At 46.0% G+C, this 16,311-nt stretch overlaps 1 protein-coding gene across 9 annotated transcripts in view; it reads left to right on the top strand.

The window, feature by feature from the left end:
• Positions 1-16,311, top strand: part of LOC140385765 (KH domain-containing, RNA-binding, signal transduction-associated protein 3-like) — a 260,916-nt gene that overhangs the window by 131,013 nt on the left and 113,592 nt on the right. For 6 of the 9 annotated variants that reach the window (XR_011933463.1, XM_072468258.1, XM_072468253.1 and 3 more), the window contains one exon: positions 3,643-3,829. Coding sequence is in view for 8 of the 9 variants with exons in the window: in XM_072468258.1 (XP_072324359.1) it covers positions 3,643-3,829 (187 nt within the window). In the remaining variant the exon portion in view is untranslated. The remainder of the gene's footprint in view (positions 1-3,642; positions 3,830-16,311) is intronic. The other 3 variants (XM_072468259.1, XM_072468254.1, XM_072468257.1) reach the window with 1 other exon arrangement.

The raw sequence follows: 16,311 nt of genomic DNA on the forward strand, positions 1-16,311 counted from the left end.
AGGAAAACAAAGAATAGCCGTAGCAGAACAAAAAGAAAGAAAGGGAGATACAGTTCAGGGAAAAAGAAAGAGAGAGAGAGGAAAGAGAAAGAGAGAAAAGAGAAAGAGAGAGAGAGAGAGAAGAGAAAGAGAGAGAGTTTGAACTTCGAAAAATGGCCATGAAACATGACAGTCAGTTAAAATTGGCGGACGTAAAGGGAAACGTACAGTTGGAGGATAATGATGAGGATAGTGAGAAAGAGCATCATAGTCGATGGCTTGGTGGTGATCGATTTACATATGTCCACGCAGTTCCAAGGTTTGATGAGAAGAAGGTAGAAGCCTTTTTCATTTCATTTGAGAAGGTAGCTAAACAAATGAAATGGCCACAGGACATAAACAAAGCTGGTAGGGAGGGCTAGTGAAGTGTTTGCATCACTATCGGAGGAGGTATCTGGGATGTATGAGGAGGTGAAAAAATCCATCTTAGGTGCATATGAACTAGTGCCTGAAGCCTACAGACAAAGGTTTAGAAATTTAAGGAACGAATTTGGTCAAACATACATGGAGTTTGAAAGGATCAAACAGAGTAATTTTGATAGGTGGATAAGGGCTTTGAAAATAGACCAAACGTATGCTGCTCTCGGAGAAATTATACTTTTGGAGGAGTTTAAAAATTCAATTCCTGATGTAGTGAGAACTCATGTGGAAGAGCAGAGGGTTAAAACTGCAAGATTAGCAGCAGAAATAGCAGATAATTATGAATTAGTTCATAAATCAAAGCTTGGTTTCCGACATCAGTTTCAGCCTGTGAGGGATAGAAACTGGGGACATGAGAAATACTCAAGTGGTAAAGATAAAGGTGATCTGATGGGAGATAATAAGGAGAGTGTACCTCAGATTAAAAAAGAAATCCAGGAGGGTGGAATAGAAATGAAAAGTTTCAAATGTTTCCACTAATAAACTAGGCCATGTAAAGTCAGTGTTGGTGGTTGAAGAAAAGCACTGGGAAGGCTGATGTGGTAAAACAGGGTAAGGCAGTAGGGTTTGTTAAAGTGGTAAAGGAAAGCCCAAGTGAAGCGAAGGACGTGCAAAAGATTGTACAGCCTGATGACGAGGTGATTGATAAGAAGGTGCCAGATCTCTTTAAAGAATTTACTTGCGTGGGTATAGTTTACTCAGGTGTACCAGAAGGAGTAGGTAAAGAAGTCACAATTTTAAGAGATATGGCAGCTAGTCAATCTTTGATGGTAAGAGATGAGGAGTTATGTAGCTTGGGAGGAATATTGCCAGAAAAGGTGGTTATATGTGGCATTCGGGGTGAGAAGAGTAATGTTCGATTACATAAGGTAAGGTTGGAAAGTCCAATGTAGAGTGGTGAAGTAGTAGTAGGAGTAATAGAGAAACTATCTTGTCCAGGAATACAAAATACAGTTTAGCTTGGGTAATGATATAGCTGGATCACAGGTGGGTGCGATGCCTACTGTGGTTGATAAGCCAGTGGAAAATCAGACAACTGAAGTGTTGAAGGACGAATATCCTGGGATTTTTCCGGATTGTGTAGTAACAAGGTCGCAAAGTCACAGGTTAAGACAAGAGGAGAAATCAAAGAGTGAAGATAAAGTTGAAGTTATATTATCAGAAACGATTTTTGATTAGATGGTTGGAGAAGAACAAGAACAGGGAGGGGATGAGGCGGATATTTTTAGTTCAGGAAAATTGGTGGAGTTACAAGAGAAAGATATAGGAATAAAACATGGAGACCTTTACATATGCAGGCAGATGAAAAGTGGGCAGAAGTTCATCAAGTGGTATTGCCGGTAGGGTATAGAAAGGAGGTGTTGCGAGTTGCACAGGAGGGGCGAAATTCTCCGGTATCGGCACGATGTCCACCGACTGGCGTCCAAAATGGTGCAAATCAGTCGGGCATCGCGCCGCCCCAAGGTGCGGAATGTTCCGCATCTTTGGGGCCCGAGCCCCAACCTTAAGGGGCTAGGCCCGCGCCGGACGAATTTCCGCCCCGCCACTTGGCGGAAAAGACCTTTGGTGCCCCGCCAGCTGGCGCGGAAATGACATCTCCGGGCGGCGCATGCGCGGGAGCGTCAGCGGCCGCTGACGGCATTCCCGCGCATGCGCAGTGGAGGGGGTCTCTTCCGCCTCCGCCATGGTGGAGACCGTGGCGAAGGCGGAAGGGAAAGAGTGCCCCCACGGCACAGGCCCGCCCGCGGATCGGTGGGCCCTGATCGTGGGCCAGGCCACCGTGGGGGCACCCCATGGGGCCAGATCGCCCCGCGCCCCCCCCCCCCAGGACCCCGGAGCCCGCCCGCGCCGCCTTGTCCCACCGGTAAGGTAGGTGGTTTCATCTACGCCCGTGGGACGGTCATTTTAGCGGCGGGACTTCGGCCCATCCAAGCAGGAGAATCGCGGGGGGGCCCGCCAACCGGCGCGATTCCTGTCCCCACCAAATATCCGTTGGTGGAGAATTCGGCAACCGGTGGGGGCGGGATTCACGACCCTCCGCCGGGTCGGAGAATCTCGCCCGAGGTACCAGTGGGAGGTCATTTGGGCGTCAGGAAAACTCAAGCTAAAATCCCAAAACATTTTCATTGGTCGGGACTACATAAAGATGTAGTTAAATTTTGTCAATCATGTCTCACATGTCAAGTGATAGGGAAACCTCAAGCAGTGATAAAACCAGCACCCTTAATACCCATTCCAGCATTTGAGGAATCTTTTACAAGTGTCTTAATTGATTGCGTAGGACCGCTTCCTAAAACGAAAAGTGGAAATCAATATCTTTTGACTATAATGGATGTGTCTACTAGGTTTCCAGAGGCCATTCCAGTATGCAATATTACAGCTAGACAGATTGAAATGCCATAAGCTTACAAGGCGACAGACCAAGTGCTGGAAAATGGGATTAGAATAGATAGGTGTTTGATGGCCAGCAGAGACGCAAAGGACCACTTTCCGTACTGTAAAATTCGATGACTCATGTTGAAAACGGGCAGAAAAAAACAGCTAGCCTGAAATGGTGAAATGAAAGTCTCCATAGTCCCCGAGGACCTTAGGCTGCTCCCACCTTTTGAGGTGGTGATTTAACCTGAAGATCACCACATCTCACGCGAGGGTAAGGTTGAGATGGCAGCGCCTTCATGGATAACCTCAATGGGTATCGTCATTGAATCTGCACTGTTGACGGCGTTCTGCATCATGATCCAGCCTTCCAGCCCTCTTGAGCTTAAGGAACGTACTTTTCATAGCCAAGCAGGTTAAATATCAGCCAAGTCCTTCCGATACACCTGGCGGCAGACAGTAAGAGTGGGAGAGTTGCCTTGTCTGCCATATTGTGGAAGGAAATGGCAAATCACTACAGTACTTGACCAAGCAAAATCATGGACCTATCCAATGTTCACCAATGTGATCTTGGGGCATCGTACCTGAAGGAGGAGAAGGAATGCCGATACAAATGATAATATAGTCTAGGATTTACATTTTTGGTGCTGGGCGAACAATGGAGGAAATAAGTAAAATCTTTGCAGTGCCTTATCTGAAAATGATTGAGAGACTTATTGATGGTATATTGCTTGTGGTTTTATCTCAATCCTTGTGTTCTGTTATTGTAACTGTCTTGATCTCTGTCTGTTCCCTGTTTATTTTTAGCAGGGGCCGTGGTGGAGTTCCTCCCCCCACATCTGCAGTTCCACGAGCGGGACCTGTTCCCAGAGGAGCACCTCCTGGTCGAGGTCCTGGAGCGAGGGGACGTGGCGTTCCAGCACCAAGAGCAAGAGGAGCACCAGGTTATAGACCTCCACCACCCCCAGTCCAAGACACTACATATGGTGAATATGTAAGTAAAGTTCTGTTTCTCGAATTGTAACTGACATAATATTGAGTGATAATGACAAGATAGTAATATGGAGCTCAGAAATAGCCTCAAATGTTTTTGGTAACTTTAAAACAAGATATTAAATCACAACAAGGACTTTGTAGTCCTAGGATAAGCCTGTTAATCATAACAATATTATTAGAATTGATTGCCATTAGCAGAAAAATGGCTCATAAATTGCTTTGTGACTGAGAAAAGCAAATGGAAAATTAGAGAGCATCTGTGGGTGATTAAATGCCAAAAAATATATTATAATAGAATGGTTACAGGATAGGCTATGTACTGATCCTCTGAAGCAACAATTCACCCAGTGACATTTGTTGCCTTTGCCCCGTAGCTGTGCAAATTGTTCCTTTTCAGAGAATGACCCAATTCCCTTCTCAATTGACCTATCTCAACCACACACCGAGGCTGTGCATTCCAGATCCTAACCAGTCGCAGTACAAAGAAGTTTTTCCTCATGTTGCCAATGCTTCTTTTGCTAATTACGTTAAATCTATCATCTCTGGTTGTCGATCCTTCCACCAATGGAAAAAGTTTCTATTGAGACTCCTCGTGACTTTGAATACCTTGATAAAATCTCCTTTCAGCCTTCTCTTCTTCAAGGAGAAAAGTCCTGACTTCTCCAATCTTTCTATGTAACTGAAGTTCCGTGTCCCTGGAACCATTCTCAGGAATCTCTTTGTACCACCACTAATGTCTCCACCTCCTCCCTCGTGTAGTGCCCGCAATATTCCATTTGAGGCTGATCCAGTGTTTTATTAAGCAGTATAAAGCCCAGGAGTCAGTGTGCTTTATTAACCATTCTCTCAACCTGTCCTACCACCTTCAATGATTTATGCATGCATACATCTGGCATCTCTGCTCCTGCACTCCCTTTAGAATTGCACACTTGAATTTATATTGAGCAGGATCTAACTGGGAAAAAAAGAGCCCTGTTCTGGGCAGCATTAAAGGGGTTGTTTCCGACGCTTGTCGCAGCACCATCGAACGGCACTGTTATTTTTTGAGGGCTTCAGTGGGGAACACCCTGTTGAGCCCAAACTCAGTTGCATTTCCTGCACTGAGGAGCTCTGCTCGCCAGGTCATGGCACCCCGAGCTGTGCCAGAGTGCTTCCCTGTCCATATTCCAACTGCCTGGGAGCCCCCGATTTCCTTGGAGACCCTTCCCCCAAGTGCGGGGACCGGTGCTGAACCTCGCCTGGCTGGGGTCTCCTCGGCAAGGCTGGAATATCCCAGGGCCGGTTAGATCTGGCGTAGGCATAGTGAAGTGAGCAGTTAATTTCACTTAACTATACAAATCTGGATACTACCCATTGTGGGCGGGGTCCAGATCGTGACATTGCTCGACCTCCTTACATCTCACACGGGGTAGCGACCATTGGGATTCCCGGGAAAGGCCTCTCGCGGAATTTACTACAGTGTCCCGTCCTGATTACGGTGGGACATGGCGGTAAATCACGCCCGTAGTCTCGTCATATTCGTCTAACCAAAATGAATTATTTCACACTTTTCTTCATTAAATTTCATCTGCCAATTGTCCGGCTATTGTACCAACCTCTGTCATTTTGAAGTTCTGCACTTTGTATTCATCCACATATTTTAAAGTTGGATCCTGGAGACCTGTCGTTATTGTTATTGTATATAAAAATCAGGCACCAATCCCTGGAGAACTCTCTTCCTCCAGTCCAAAAACCACTGTGTTTTTGTTTCTCATCACTTAGCCAATTTCGCATTCATCTTGCTACTATCCTTTCATTGAGCTCGAATCTTTTGATAAAAGGTGAATATGTTAAATTAGTTTCCAGACGTCCCATCTTTATATAGCTAGACCTATGGAAATCGGTCAGCCGCAAAATGTATCCTATTTCACTCAATATTTTAATAATTCGACACAAATTCTAACTAAATCCTTTTCCTCAGTCCATTTGCCTCCTTTAATAAACTTCTTCTGTTGTGCTCTGGATGAAAAAGAACTGGTGACTGCATCTGTTTAGTCCCAATATTTAACTTCGTACATATGACTTCATTACCATAAAAGACAAACAAAGTGAGCGATACAAGTACAGTATTTCACAGTTGCTGAGTACGTCTCAGTAGAATGGCAGATTTGATAAGACATTCATACATAAGACCATAAGACAGAGGAGCAGAATTAGGCCACTCAGCCCATCGAGTCTGCTCCACCATTCAATCATGGCTGATATTTTTCTCATCCCCATTCTCCTGCCTTCTCCCCATAACCCCTGATCCCCTTATTAATCAAGAATCTATCTATCTCTGACTTAAAGACATTCAGTTTTTTTGGCCTCCACAGCCTTCTGCGGCAAAGAATTCCAGATTCACCACCCTCTGGCTGAAGAAATTCCTCCTCATCTCTGTTTTAAAGGATCGTCCCTTTAGTCTGAGATTGTGTCCTCTGTTCTAATTTTTTTTTTTTTTAAATATTTATGTATTCTCCTTTTTCACATTTTCTCCCAAATTTACACCCAACAATAAACAATAATCAGTAACGAATGTGTAATGTCAATTCCCATATCAATAACAACGATCCCATCCTCCCACCAAACCCCAGACATTGGCCCACATGTTAACATAAACAAATGACAAAAAGGAATCGGGAATCACCCATAGTCACCATTAACACATACAGTCTCCCTCCCCCCAACCCTCCTAGCCCACAACCCCCCTAACGTTCAATGTGATCCAATTCTCAAAAGTGCATAATGAATAATGCCCATGAACCCCTCCATCCTTCCCCTCCGTTCAAATTTGACCTTTTCAAGTGTGAAGGACCCCCCGCCACGCCAGGGCTCAAGGTGGAGAGGTTGATCTCCACCATAACGGGATCCGCCTTCGGGCGATCAATGAGGCGAAGGCTACAGCATCTGCCTCCGCGCCCGTTTCCAAACCCGGCTGGTCCGACACCCCGAATATGGCCTCCCGAGGGCCTGGGTCCAGTTTCACGTGCACCACTTTAGAGATTACCCTGAACACCTCCTTCCAGTAATCCTCCAGCTTTGGACAGGACCAAAACATCTGAACGTGGTTTGCGGGACCTCCCCCGGAACGTTCACACACACATCTTCTACCCCCTCAAAGAGCTGTCTCATCCTCGCCCTTGTAAGGTGCGCTCTGTACACCACCTTCAGCTGTATCAGCCCCAGCCTCGCACACGAGGTAGAGGCGTTCACCCTCCAGAGTACCTCATACCAGAACCCCTCCTCCATACCCTCTCCCAACTCTTCCTCCCAATTTGCCTTGATCCCTTCCAGTGGCGTCTTTTCCTCCTCCAAAATAGCCCCTTAAACCGCCGATATTACCCCCTTCTCCAGTCCCTCTGTTGTCAGCACCTCCTCCAGCAATGTGGAAGCCTGCTCTACTGGGAAGCTCGGTATCTCCTTTCTGGCAAAGTCTCGAACATGCATGGATCTTAATATTTTCAGCTGCTCCAGCCCATACTTTGCTCCCAGCTCCTTCAATCCCGCAAAATGACCCCCAAGAAATACATCTTTTAGTGTTCTAATTCCTTTCTCATCCCATCTCCGAAAATTTCCATCCCACTTGCCTGGATCAAATCTATGGTTCCCCCGAATCGGCATTTCCCTTGACCCTGCCCCCAACCCGAAGTGCTGTTGAAACTGCCTCCAAATTCTCAACGAAACTATTACTACCGGACTCCCTGAGTGTCTCCATGGGGTCGTCAGGAGCGGTGCTGTCGCTAGCACCTTCAATTCCAACCCCATACACAAACTCTCCTCCATTCTGACCCATTGGAAGTAAACCCCTCAGACCCAGCTCCGTACCTTCTCCACATTTGCCGCCCAGTAATAATACATCAGGTTTAGAAGACCCAAACCCCCTGCCTGCCTTCTTCTCTGAAGTAGCACCTTTTTAATTCTGGCCACCTTCCCTCCACATATGAACGAGGTAATCATCCCTTCAATCTCTCTTTAAAAAATGCCTTTGGCAGGAAAATCGGCAGGCATTGAAAAATAAATGGGAATCGCGGCAGCACATTCATTTTAACCGCCTGGACCCGACCCGCCAATGTCAGAGGGAGACCATCCCACCTCGTCAGATCAGCTTTCACTCTCCCTACCAAACTAGAAATGTTCACCCTATGCTCTATTTCCCCCCCCCCCCCCCCCCCCCCCCCCCCGCCGATCCCTTTCGTTACCCCCCGAACTTCTTAATGCGATGGCCAATAGCTCAATCACGAGTGGAAACAGCAGGGGGGTCATCGGCCATCCCTGCCTAGTCCCACGGTGGAGAGGAAAGTATTCTGAGCTGATGTTATTTGTGCGGACGCTGGCCCTCGGCTCCTTTATATAATAGCTTTACCCAGTCCACAAATCTGGGTCTAATCCCAAACCGCTCCAGAACTGCCATCAAGTACCCCCATTCTACCCGGTCAAATGCTTTCTCGGCATCCAGTGCCACAACCACCTCTGTTTCCTTCCCCTCTGCCGGTACCATAACCACGTTTAATACCCTCCTAATGTTCGAAAAGAGCTTCCTCCCTCTTACAAACCCCGTCTGATCTTCACCTATCACTTTCGGGAGGCATTTCTCTAGCCTACCTGCCGGTACTTTCGGCAATATCTTTGCGTCCACGTTTAAAAGTGATATGGGCCTATACGACCCACACACCGGTGGATCCTTACCTTTCTTAAGTAACAGGGAAATCCATGCCTGCCCCAAGGTTTGTGGTAACACCCCCTTCCCTATCGCCTCCTCAAACATCCCCACCATCAGCGGTACCAGCTTATTTTTGAATTTTTTATAATATTCCACCGGAAACCCATCCGGCCCTGCCACCTTCCCCGACTGCATCCTCCCAATCGCATCTTTTATCTCCTGCTCCATTCTCCCCCCCTCTAATGTAGCCCTGTCCCCCTCCCCTAACCTTGGGTACTCCAGCCCATCTAGAAATTCCTGCATCTCCCGGCCTCCCCCAGGTGACTCTGACCTGTACAATCGCTCATAGAATTCCTTAAAGACCTTGTTAATCTGATCTGGAGCTACCACCAACTTCCCTGTCCCGCACCTGGATGATTTCCCTTGTCGCAGCCTCTCCAAGAAGCTGACCCGCCAACTCTCCATGCTCGTAAACTACCCCCCTTGCTCGCCTCAATTGGCGTACCGCTTTCCTGGTAGATGGTCGGTCCAAGTTCGCCTGGAGTTCCTTCCTCTTTTCCAACTGCGCTGGGTCCCTATCTTCTGCATAAATCCTGTCTACCTCCAGCATCTCATCTATTACCCTCTGACGTCCAACCTCTCCTCTTTGCCTAGCCTAGCTTGAACAAGGTCACCTCACCCCTCACCACCGCCTTTAAAGCCTCCCAGACAACCGCCTTTGACACCTCACCCGTGCAGTTAAAACGTACATATTCCTCGATTACTTTTTCAATTTTGTCACAAAACCCTCGGTTCCCCAATAGTCCCGCATCTAACTTCACCCTGGTCTCTGTACCATCCCCTTCTCTAGTACCATATCCACCCAATGAGGAGCATGATCTGATATTGCAGTTGCCAAGTAGTCCGACCCGTTTACCCCAGCCAGCAGTGCCTTCCCCACCATGAAAAAGTCAATCCGCGAGTACACCTTATGGACCACTGAGAAAAACGAGTACTCCCGCTCCCTCGGGTGCAGAAACCTCCAAAGGCTGGTTCTAATTTTTAACATGTTTTGATAGCATCCACGTGGTCGACCGTATCACCTAACAAACTAGCTTTTATTGCTTCTTTTAAAATAGGAAGATTTCTCAATATATGCTATTGGAAATTCACTGTGGGAAGAAAAACTAGTGATTTTTTAAAAAAAAAAATGTTCTTAATGAGTTACTAATTGTTTTTGAAACCAGTTTGAATAAAAGTAGTTATATAGTGTACCATTTTTTAAAAGTCTTCTCTTTTAAAAGTACTTGTTGAACTGTCATGTTGATATTGGTTAAGTAAGTACTGTTGAATGAGGTTAGTAGATGGATATCCTAAGCTTAAGAGGCTGTTGTATTTGGTTTAATTTTATCACCAGGATTGTTTGTGTATTACCTAAATTGCAGGGATATAGAGTCCAATTCTAGAAGGACTGAAAGTTGGTTTTCTTTAGAAAAGAGAAAGCTGAAGGGTGACCTGATAGAGATCGTCACGATAATGGAAGGGCCTGATAGAGAAGACATGGAGAGAAAGTTTCCACTTGTGGAGAGACGAAAATTAGAGCCGATAAATATTAAGATAGGAAATTCAGGAGCAACGTCTCTGCCAAAAGAGTGGTAAGAATGTGGAACTTGCTACCATAAGGAGTAGTCGAGGTAAATAGCAAAGATGCATAGCCGCATGAATACATAGCCACATGAGAGCGAAAGAACTGAAAGGGTTGGATGAAGTAACATGGGAAGAGGCATAGACACATTTCGGCCAAATAGCTTGTTTCTGTGCTGAAGACTCAATGTAACTCAATTTGTATCAATAGTACAGAGCTTTAACATTGCTGAAAAGAGAGACATCGCGTGTTGAGTGTGTTTAGCCAGGTGCGTCCCGGCGTTGGCAGTGCCGAGAATAACCTCACTATTAAATGGGATTCTGCTTCATTTCAGGGCCTCAGCAAGGGATATAGAGTCCGATTCTAGAAGGACTGAAAGCTGGTTTTCTTTAGAAAAGAGAAGGCTGAAGGGTGACCTGATAGATCGTCATGATAATGGAAGGGCCTGATAGAGGGCCAAGGCCGCACTTAGTCCCATTTCCTACACTAATGGTGCCCGATCTCCAGACCCACTTCCTCTTTCCCCCCCCCCCCCCCAATGTCCCAACTCATCTATAAGGGGAGTTAAGGGTCATTGAGCCCCACCTCATAAGGGCAGGGCAACCCCAGGCCTGGTCTCTGACACAGGTAAAATGCCATCTTGGCACTGCCAACCTAGCACCCTGGCAGTGCAGGCCTCTCCTGCCACCCATTAAATCTGAGCGCCGGCAGGATGAAGCCCGTAATTGGACATAAGTTGAAATGAAAAAATGAAAGTTGGCCACTTCTGGAGTGGCATGGTGACAGTGGTTGGCACTGTTGCCTCACTGTGCCGGGACCTGGGTTCAATTCCGGCCTTGAGTGACCGTGTGGAGTTTGCATGTTCTCCTTGTGTCTGCATGAGTTTCCTCTGGGTGCTCTGGTTTCCTCCCACAGTCTAAAGATGTGCAGGTTAGGTGGGTTGGTTGTGCTAAATTGCCCCTTAGTGTCTGTCCAAGGGATGTGCAGATTAGCTTACCGGGATGAGGAGGAGGGGGGATGGGCTAGTGGGCCTGGGTGGAGCGCTCTTTCGGTGGGTCGGTGCAGTCTCAATGGGCTGAATGGTCTCCTTCTGCACTGTAGGGATTCTATGAATTAGGCCATGTGCAGTCAGCCTACCTGACACCCACCGCTCATAAAATCGCACTGGGGTGAGCAGGATGGTACTGTGCTATTAATTTAGGAGTCCACCACCTATTTCCACGGGTGATCTGTGATATCCAGCTCAGTCAAGCACGTACCATTACAATACTGCCTGTGGACCAGGAGGAGCAGAAGTGTTTTATCCCAGCACAATAAACTACCAGTAAATTGCCCAACATAATCTGTGTGCTCTCTTGACAACTGTTCCGATTTGTAATTCCTATCTCCACCACTAGATCTACCTAATCGCTGCTGCAGCCATGTGTTGTAGGCTGCCAACCAGTCATCAAGCTGCCAATGGGCATGAAACTGACAAAAAGACATACTTGCCCATTTGACCAGTGGTAGCCAGAGTTCACCAGCAATGACTCTGCTCTTTCCCAAGATGTTAGCTCTGCTCTTCCCCAGCGATCTATTGCTAGCTCCCTTCTATTTCTTATCTGCATGCTGAGCCTCAAATGTAGGCTCAATAGACTTGGGACTGTTTTCATTAGAATGACGGAGGTTGAGAGGTGACCTGATAGAGGTCCATAAGATTATGAGGGGCATGGATAGAGTGGATGGGCAGGCACTCTTTCCCAGGGTGGAGGGGCCAGTCACCAGGGGGCATTGGTTTAAGTATGGTGGAGATGTGCAAGGCAGGTTTCTTACCCAGAGGGTGGTGAGTGCCTAGAACACATTGCCAGGGAGGTTGAAGAAGCAGATACATTAACAGCATTCAAAAGGCATCTCAACAAATACATGGATAGGATGGGTATAGAGGAATAGGGCACATGGCAGTGCTGAGGGTTTTGGCCAAGGCTGGTAACATGACCGGTACAGGCTTGGAGGGCCGAAGGGCCTGTTCCTGTGCTGTATTGTTCTTTGCACCATCTGAAAATGCAGTCAGTTTTCACATGTACACTGACAACACGCACCTCTACCTCACCAACACCTCTGTTGACCCCATCATTGCCAGACTTCTTGTGTCTAATATCCAGTACTGGATGCTCAGAAATTTCCTCCTATTAGAATCATAGAATCCCTACAGTGCAGAAGGAGACCATTCGGCCCATCGAGTCTGCACCGACCCTTCAAAAGACCACCCTACCTAGGCCCAATTCCCTGTCGTATCCTTGTAACCCCACCCAACCTTTGGACACATAGGGGAAATTTACCATGGCCAATCCACCTAACCTTAATATTGGGAAGGCGGAGATCATTGTCTTCAGTCCCTATCACAAATTTTGTTCCCATAATACTGACTCCATCCCTCTTCCTGACAACTGCCTGAAGCAGAACCAGACTGTTGGAGTCTTGGTGTCATACCTGACCCCAAGATGAGCTTGCACCCACATTATCTTATTTTCTGCTCCATGACAGGCATATGGTATAATTGCCTTTATTAGCCGGGTCATAGAGTTTAAGAACAGGTAACAGGGTGGATTACTGGAACTGCATAAAACGTTGGTTAGGCCACAGCTGGAGTATTGTGTGCAGTTTTGGAAACCACATAGGAGGGATATGATAGCACTTGAAAGGGTACAGAGGAGATTTTCTAGGATGTTGCTTGGGCTGCAGAGTTTGTAATGAAGAGAGATAGGATAGACTGGGTTGTTTTCCTTAGAGCAGAGGAGACTGAGGGGGGACACGATTGAGATTTAGAAAATATAAGGGGCATAGATAAAGTAGACACAAAGAAACCTTTCCCCCTTGGTGGTAGGATCAATAATCAGAGAGCATAGATTTAAAGTAAGGGGCAGGAGATTTCAAGGGGATGTGAGGAAAAGCTTTTTCATCCAAGGATGGAATGCGCTGCCTGAAAGGGTGGTGGAGGCAGAGATCCTCATAGCATTTAAGAAGTATTTAGATGTGCACTTGTGATGCCAAGGCATTTGAGGCTATGGGCTAAGTTCTGGAAAAGGGAGAAAAGGAATTAGAATAGTTAGGTGGGGTTGGTTTGACCTGCGCAGCCACAATGGGCCAAAGTGCCATTTCTGTGCTATACAGCTCTATGACATCTCCCAACACTGCACCTGTCTTAGTTCATCAACTAAACCCTCATCCACAAATGTCCTGATGTCTTGGACTTGACTGTTCCAACCTGCTCTGGCTGGTTCGCTATATTCTATCATCCATAACCTTGGGTTTAGCCACATCTCTGCTACTCATGTCCTAACCCAAACCAAGTATTGTTCATCTTATCACCCCTGTGCTCACTGACTTGCATTAGCTCCTGATTAAATTATACGTCAATTTTGTCTTAATTGTGTTCACTACCAAGGCTCTGACGTTCCTCTCGTCTTGCCTACTTAAAAATGCTTTTTGAAGGTACCTCTTTGACCAAGCCTTTGATCATCTGGCCCAGTGTCATATTGGGCAGCAAGGTAGCACAGTGGTTAGTACTGTTGCTTCACAGTGCCAGGGTGCTAGGTTTGATTCTCGGCTTGGAGTATGCAAATCTAGGTCCCCACCTCAATGGGCGGGATCCAGATCCTGACACCTCGCGAGGAATGACTAGGCCGGTAAATGATTACCGGCCTCATCGCATCCAGAGTAGCAGTGAGCCTGATAGATCGCATCCAGCATCTCTGGTGGTGGGGGACATCAGAAGCAGGCAATGAAAGACTTTCTGCTCAGATGTTCTGGTTGAAGATGGTTGTAAATTCTTCAGCCTTTTTTTTTCCTCAGCCCTTTCAATCAACCCATTTTGACAGACTAAAAAAAAGGCTGAAGAATTTACAACCATCTTCAACCAGAACATCTGAGCAGAAAATCTTTCATTGCCTGCTTCTGATGTCCCCCACCACCAGAGATGCTGGATGCGATCTATCAGGCTCACTGCTACTCTGGATGCGATGAGGCCGGTAATCAAATTCTTCAGCCTTTTTTTTTCCTCAGCCCTTTCAATCAACCCATTTTGACAGACTAAATCTTATTTTTCCTGGGCAGTTTCAATCGCTCCTCAAGTTAACAATTGCGATTTTGAATATATAACCAGTTAAATCTTTTTTTATAAATTGTGTACCCAATTAATTTTTTCCAATTAAGGGCAATTTAGCGTGGCCAATCCACTTACCCTGCAGATCTTTGAATGTAGGGGCGAAACCCACGCAAACACTGGGAGAATGTGCAAATTCCACATGGACAGTGACCCAGAGCCGGGATCGAACCTGGACCTCGGCGCCATGAGGCAGCAATGCTAACCACTGTGCCACCGTGCTGCCCCATAACCAGTTAAATCTGACTTCCACTCTATCAGTACCAGTATGAGATACTGAACCAGAATTAGCAGGAATTTAAGGTAGTCTACTTCCACAATATGTAGATCCGCCAGTTAACAAAAATGTTTTCTTTGCTCTTTTAATGCAGAGGGAGTGACGGTTATTCAAATACAATCAAAAATGTAACAAGAAAGCAGATATAAATCTCAGAAAATACTCTAAATCCCTTTTGACATTGAAACCCCTTTGAAAGACAACCTTGCCACAGTCTACACTCTTATCTTAATTAGATTGCTCATTGTGGAATAAATGCTAATTACAGCTGCTTGGAGACTAGCTAACTGTCAAATATCATGTTCAATGTTGTTACATTGGAAAAATCTGCCAAGTTGCAAAACCCCTGCTGAACTTGTAGATACGTATTTTCAAAGAAGAATCCAAACATGTAATTAAAAAGCTTTTATAAAACAGCTTTCAAACTGAGAGATGGAAGAAAATTGGATAAATGACAACCAAACAGTTTCCAATCTCAAGTAATCTATATAAAACAGCACCATGGGGCACAACTCTATTGTATCACCTCCATAGCCTCTGTACCAGAGAAAGATCACAACAGTGCTGCAGGAGGCAGCCAATCTGCCCTTCATATTTGCACTGACTCTCCAAGTGAGCAATTCGCCTCGTACCGTTCCGCTTCCTTCTACGCACAACCCTGCACATTCTTCCTTTTCAGAAAACAATTAATTCCCTTTTGAATGCTGCGATTGAATATACCTCCATAAATGATCATGTCTTATAAATTTGATGGAATTTTTTGAGGAGGTGATCAGGTGTGTAGATGAGGGTAGCGCGGTTGATACAAAGAACATAGAACAATTCAGCATAGGAACAGGCTCTTCAGCCCTCCAAGCCTGTACCGGTCATGATACTACTCTTGGCCAACACCCTAAAGAACAAAACCGCACAGGCCCTAGCTACAGTCTGTATGGACTTTAATAAGGCTTTTGACAAGGTTTTGACATGGGAGTCTTGACGAATTAGATAAGAACCCATGGGATCCAGGCAATTTGGCAAACTGGATCCTGAACTGGCTTACTGGAAGGAGGCAGAGGGTGATGGTTGAAGGTTGTTTTTGTGACTGGAAGTCTGTGTCCAGTGGTGTTCGCAGAGGTCACAGCTGGGTTGTTTGTAGTATAGATTAATGATCTTGATGTGAATGTAGGAGCTATGATAAGTAAATTCGTAGATGACAGAAAAATTGGTGGTGTGGTAAATAATGAGGAGCAAGGTCTTAGGTTACAGGACAAGGGTGGCACAGTGGTTAGCACTGCTGCCTCACACCGCCGAGGACCTGGGTTCAATCCTGGCCCCGGGTCACTGTCCATGTGGAGTTTATACATTATCCCCGTATCTGATGGGTTTCACCCCCACAACCAAAGATGTGCAGAGTAGGTGGATTGGACATGTTAAATTGCCTCTTAATTGGAAAAATATAATTGGGTACTCTAAATTTTAAAAAAAAGGTTTAAAAAAAAAATAAAAATTGTTGGATGGGCAGGAAGAGTGGCAAATGGAATTTAACCATGAAAAGTGTGAGGTAATGCATTTTGGGAGGACTAACAAGGTAAGGGATATACAATGAAAGGTCGGACCCTAGGCAGTACAGGAGATCAAAGGGACCTTGGTGTGCATATTCACAGATCTCTGAAGACAGCAGGCAGGTTGATATGGTGGTTAAGAAGGCCTGTGGGATTCCTGCCTTTATTAACTAAGGCATTAAATATAACAGCAGGGAGGTTCTGCAGGAGCTGTAC

This window comes from Scyliorhinus torazame, chromosome 11, assembly GCF_047496885.1.
Source record: "Scyliorhinus torazame isolate Kashiwa2021f chromosome 11, sScyTor2.1, whole genome shotgun sequence".
Lineage (NCBI taxonomy): Eukaryota > Metazoa > Chordata > Chondrichthyes > Carcharhiniformes > Scyliorhinidae > Scyliorhinus > Scyliorhinus torazame.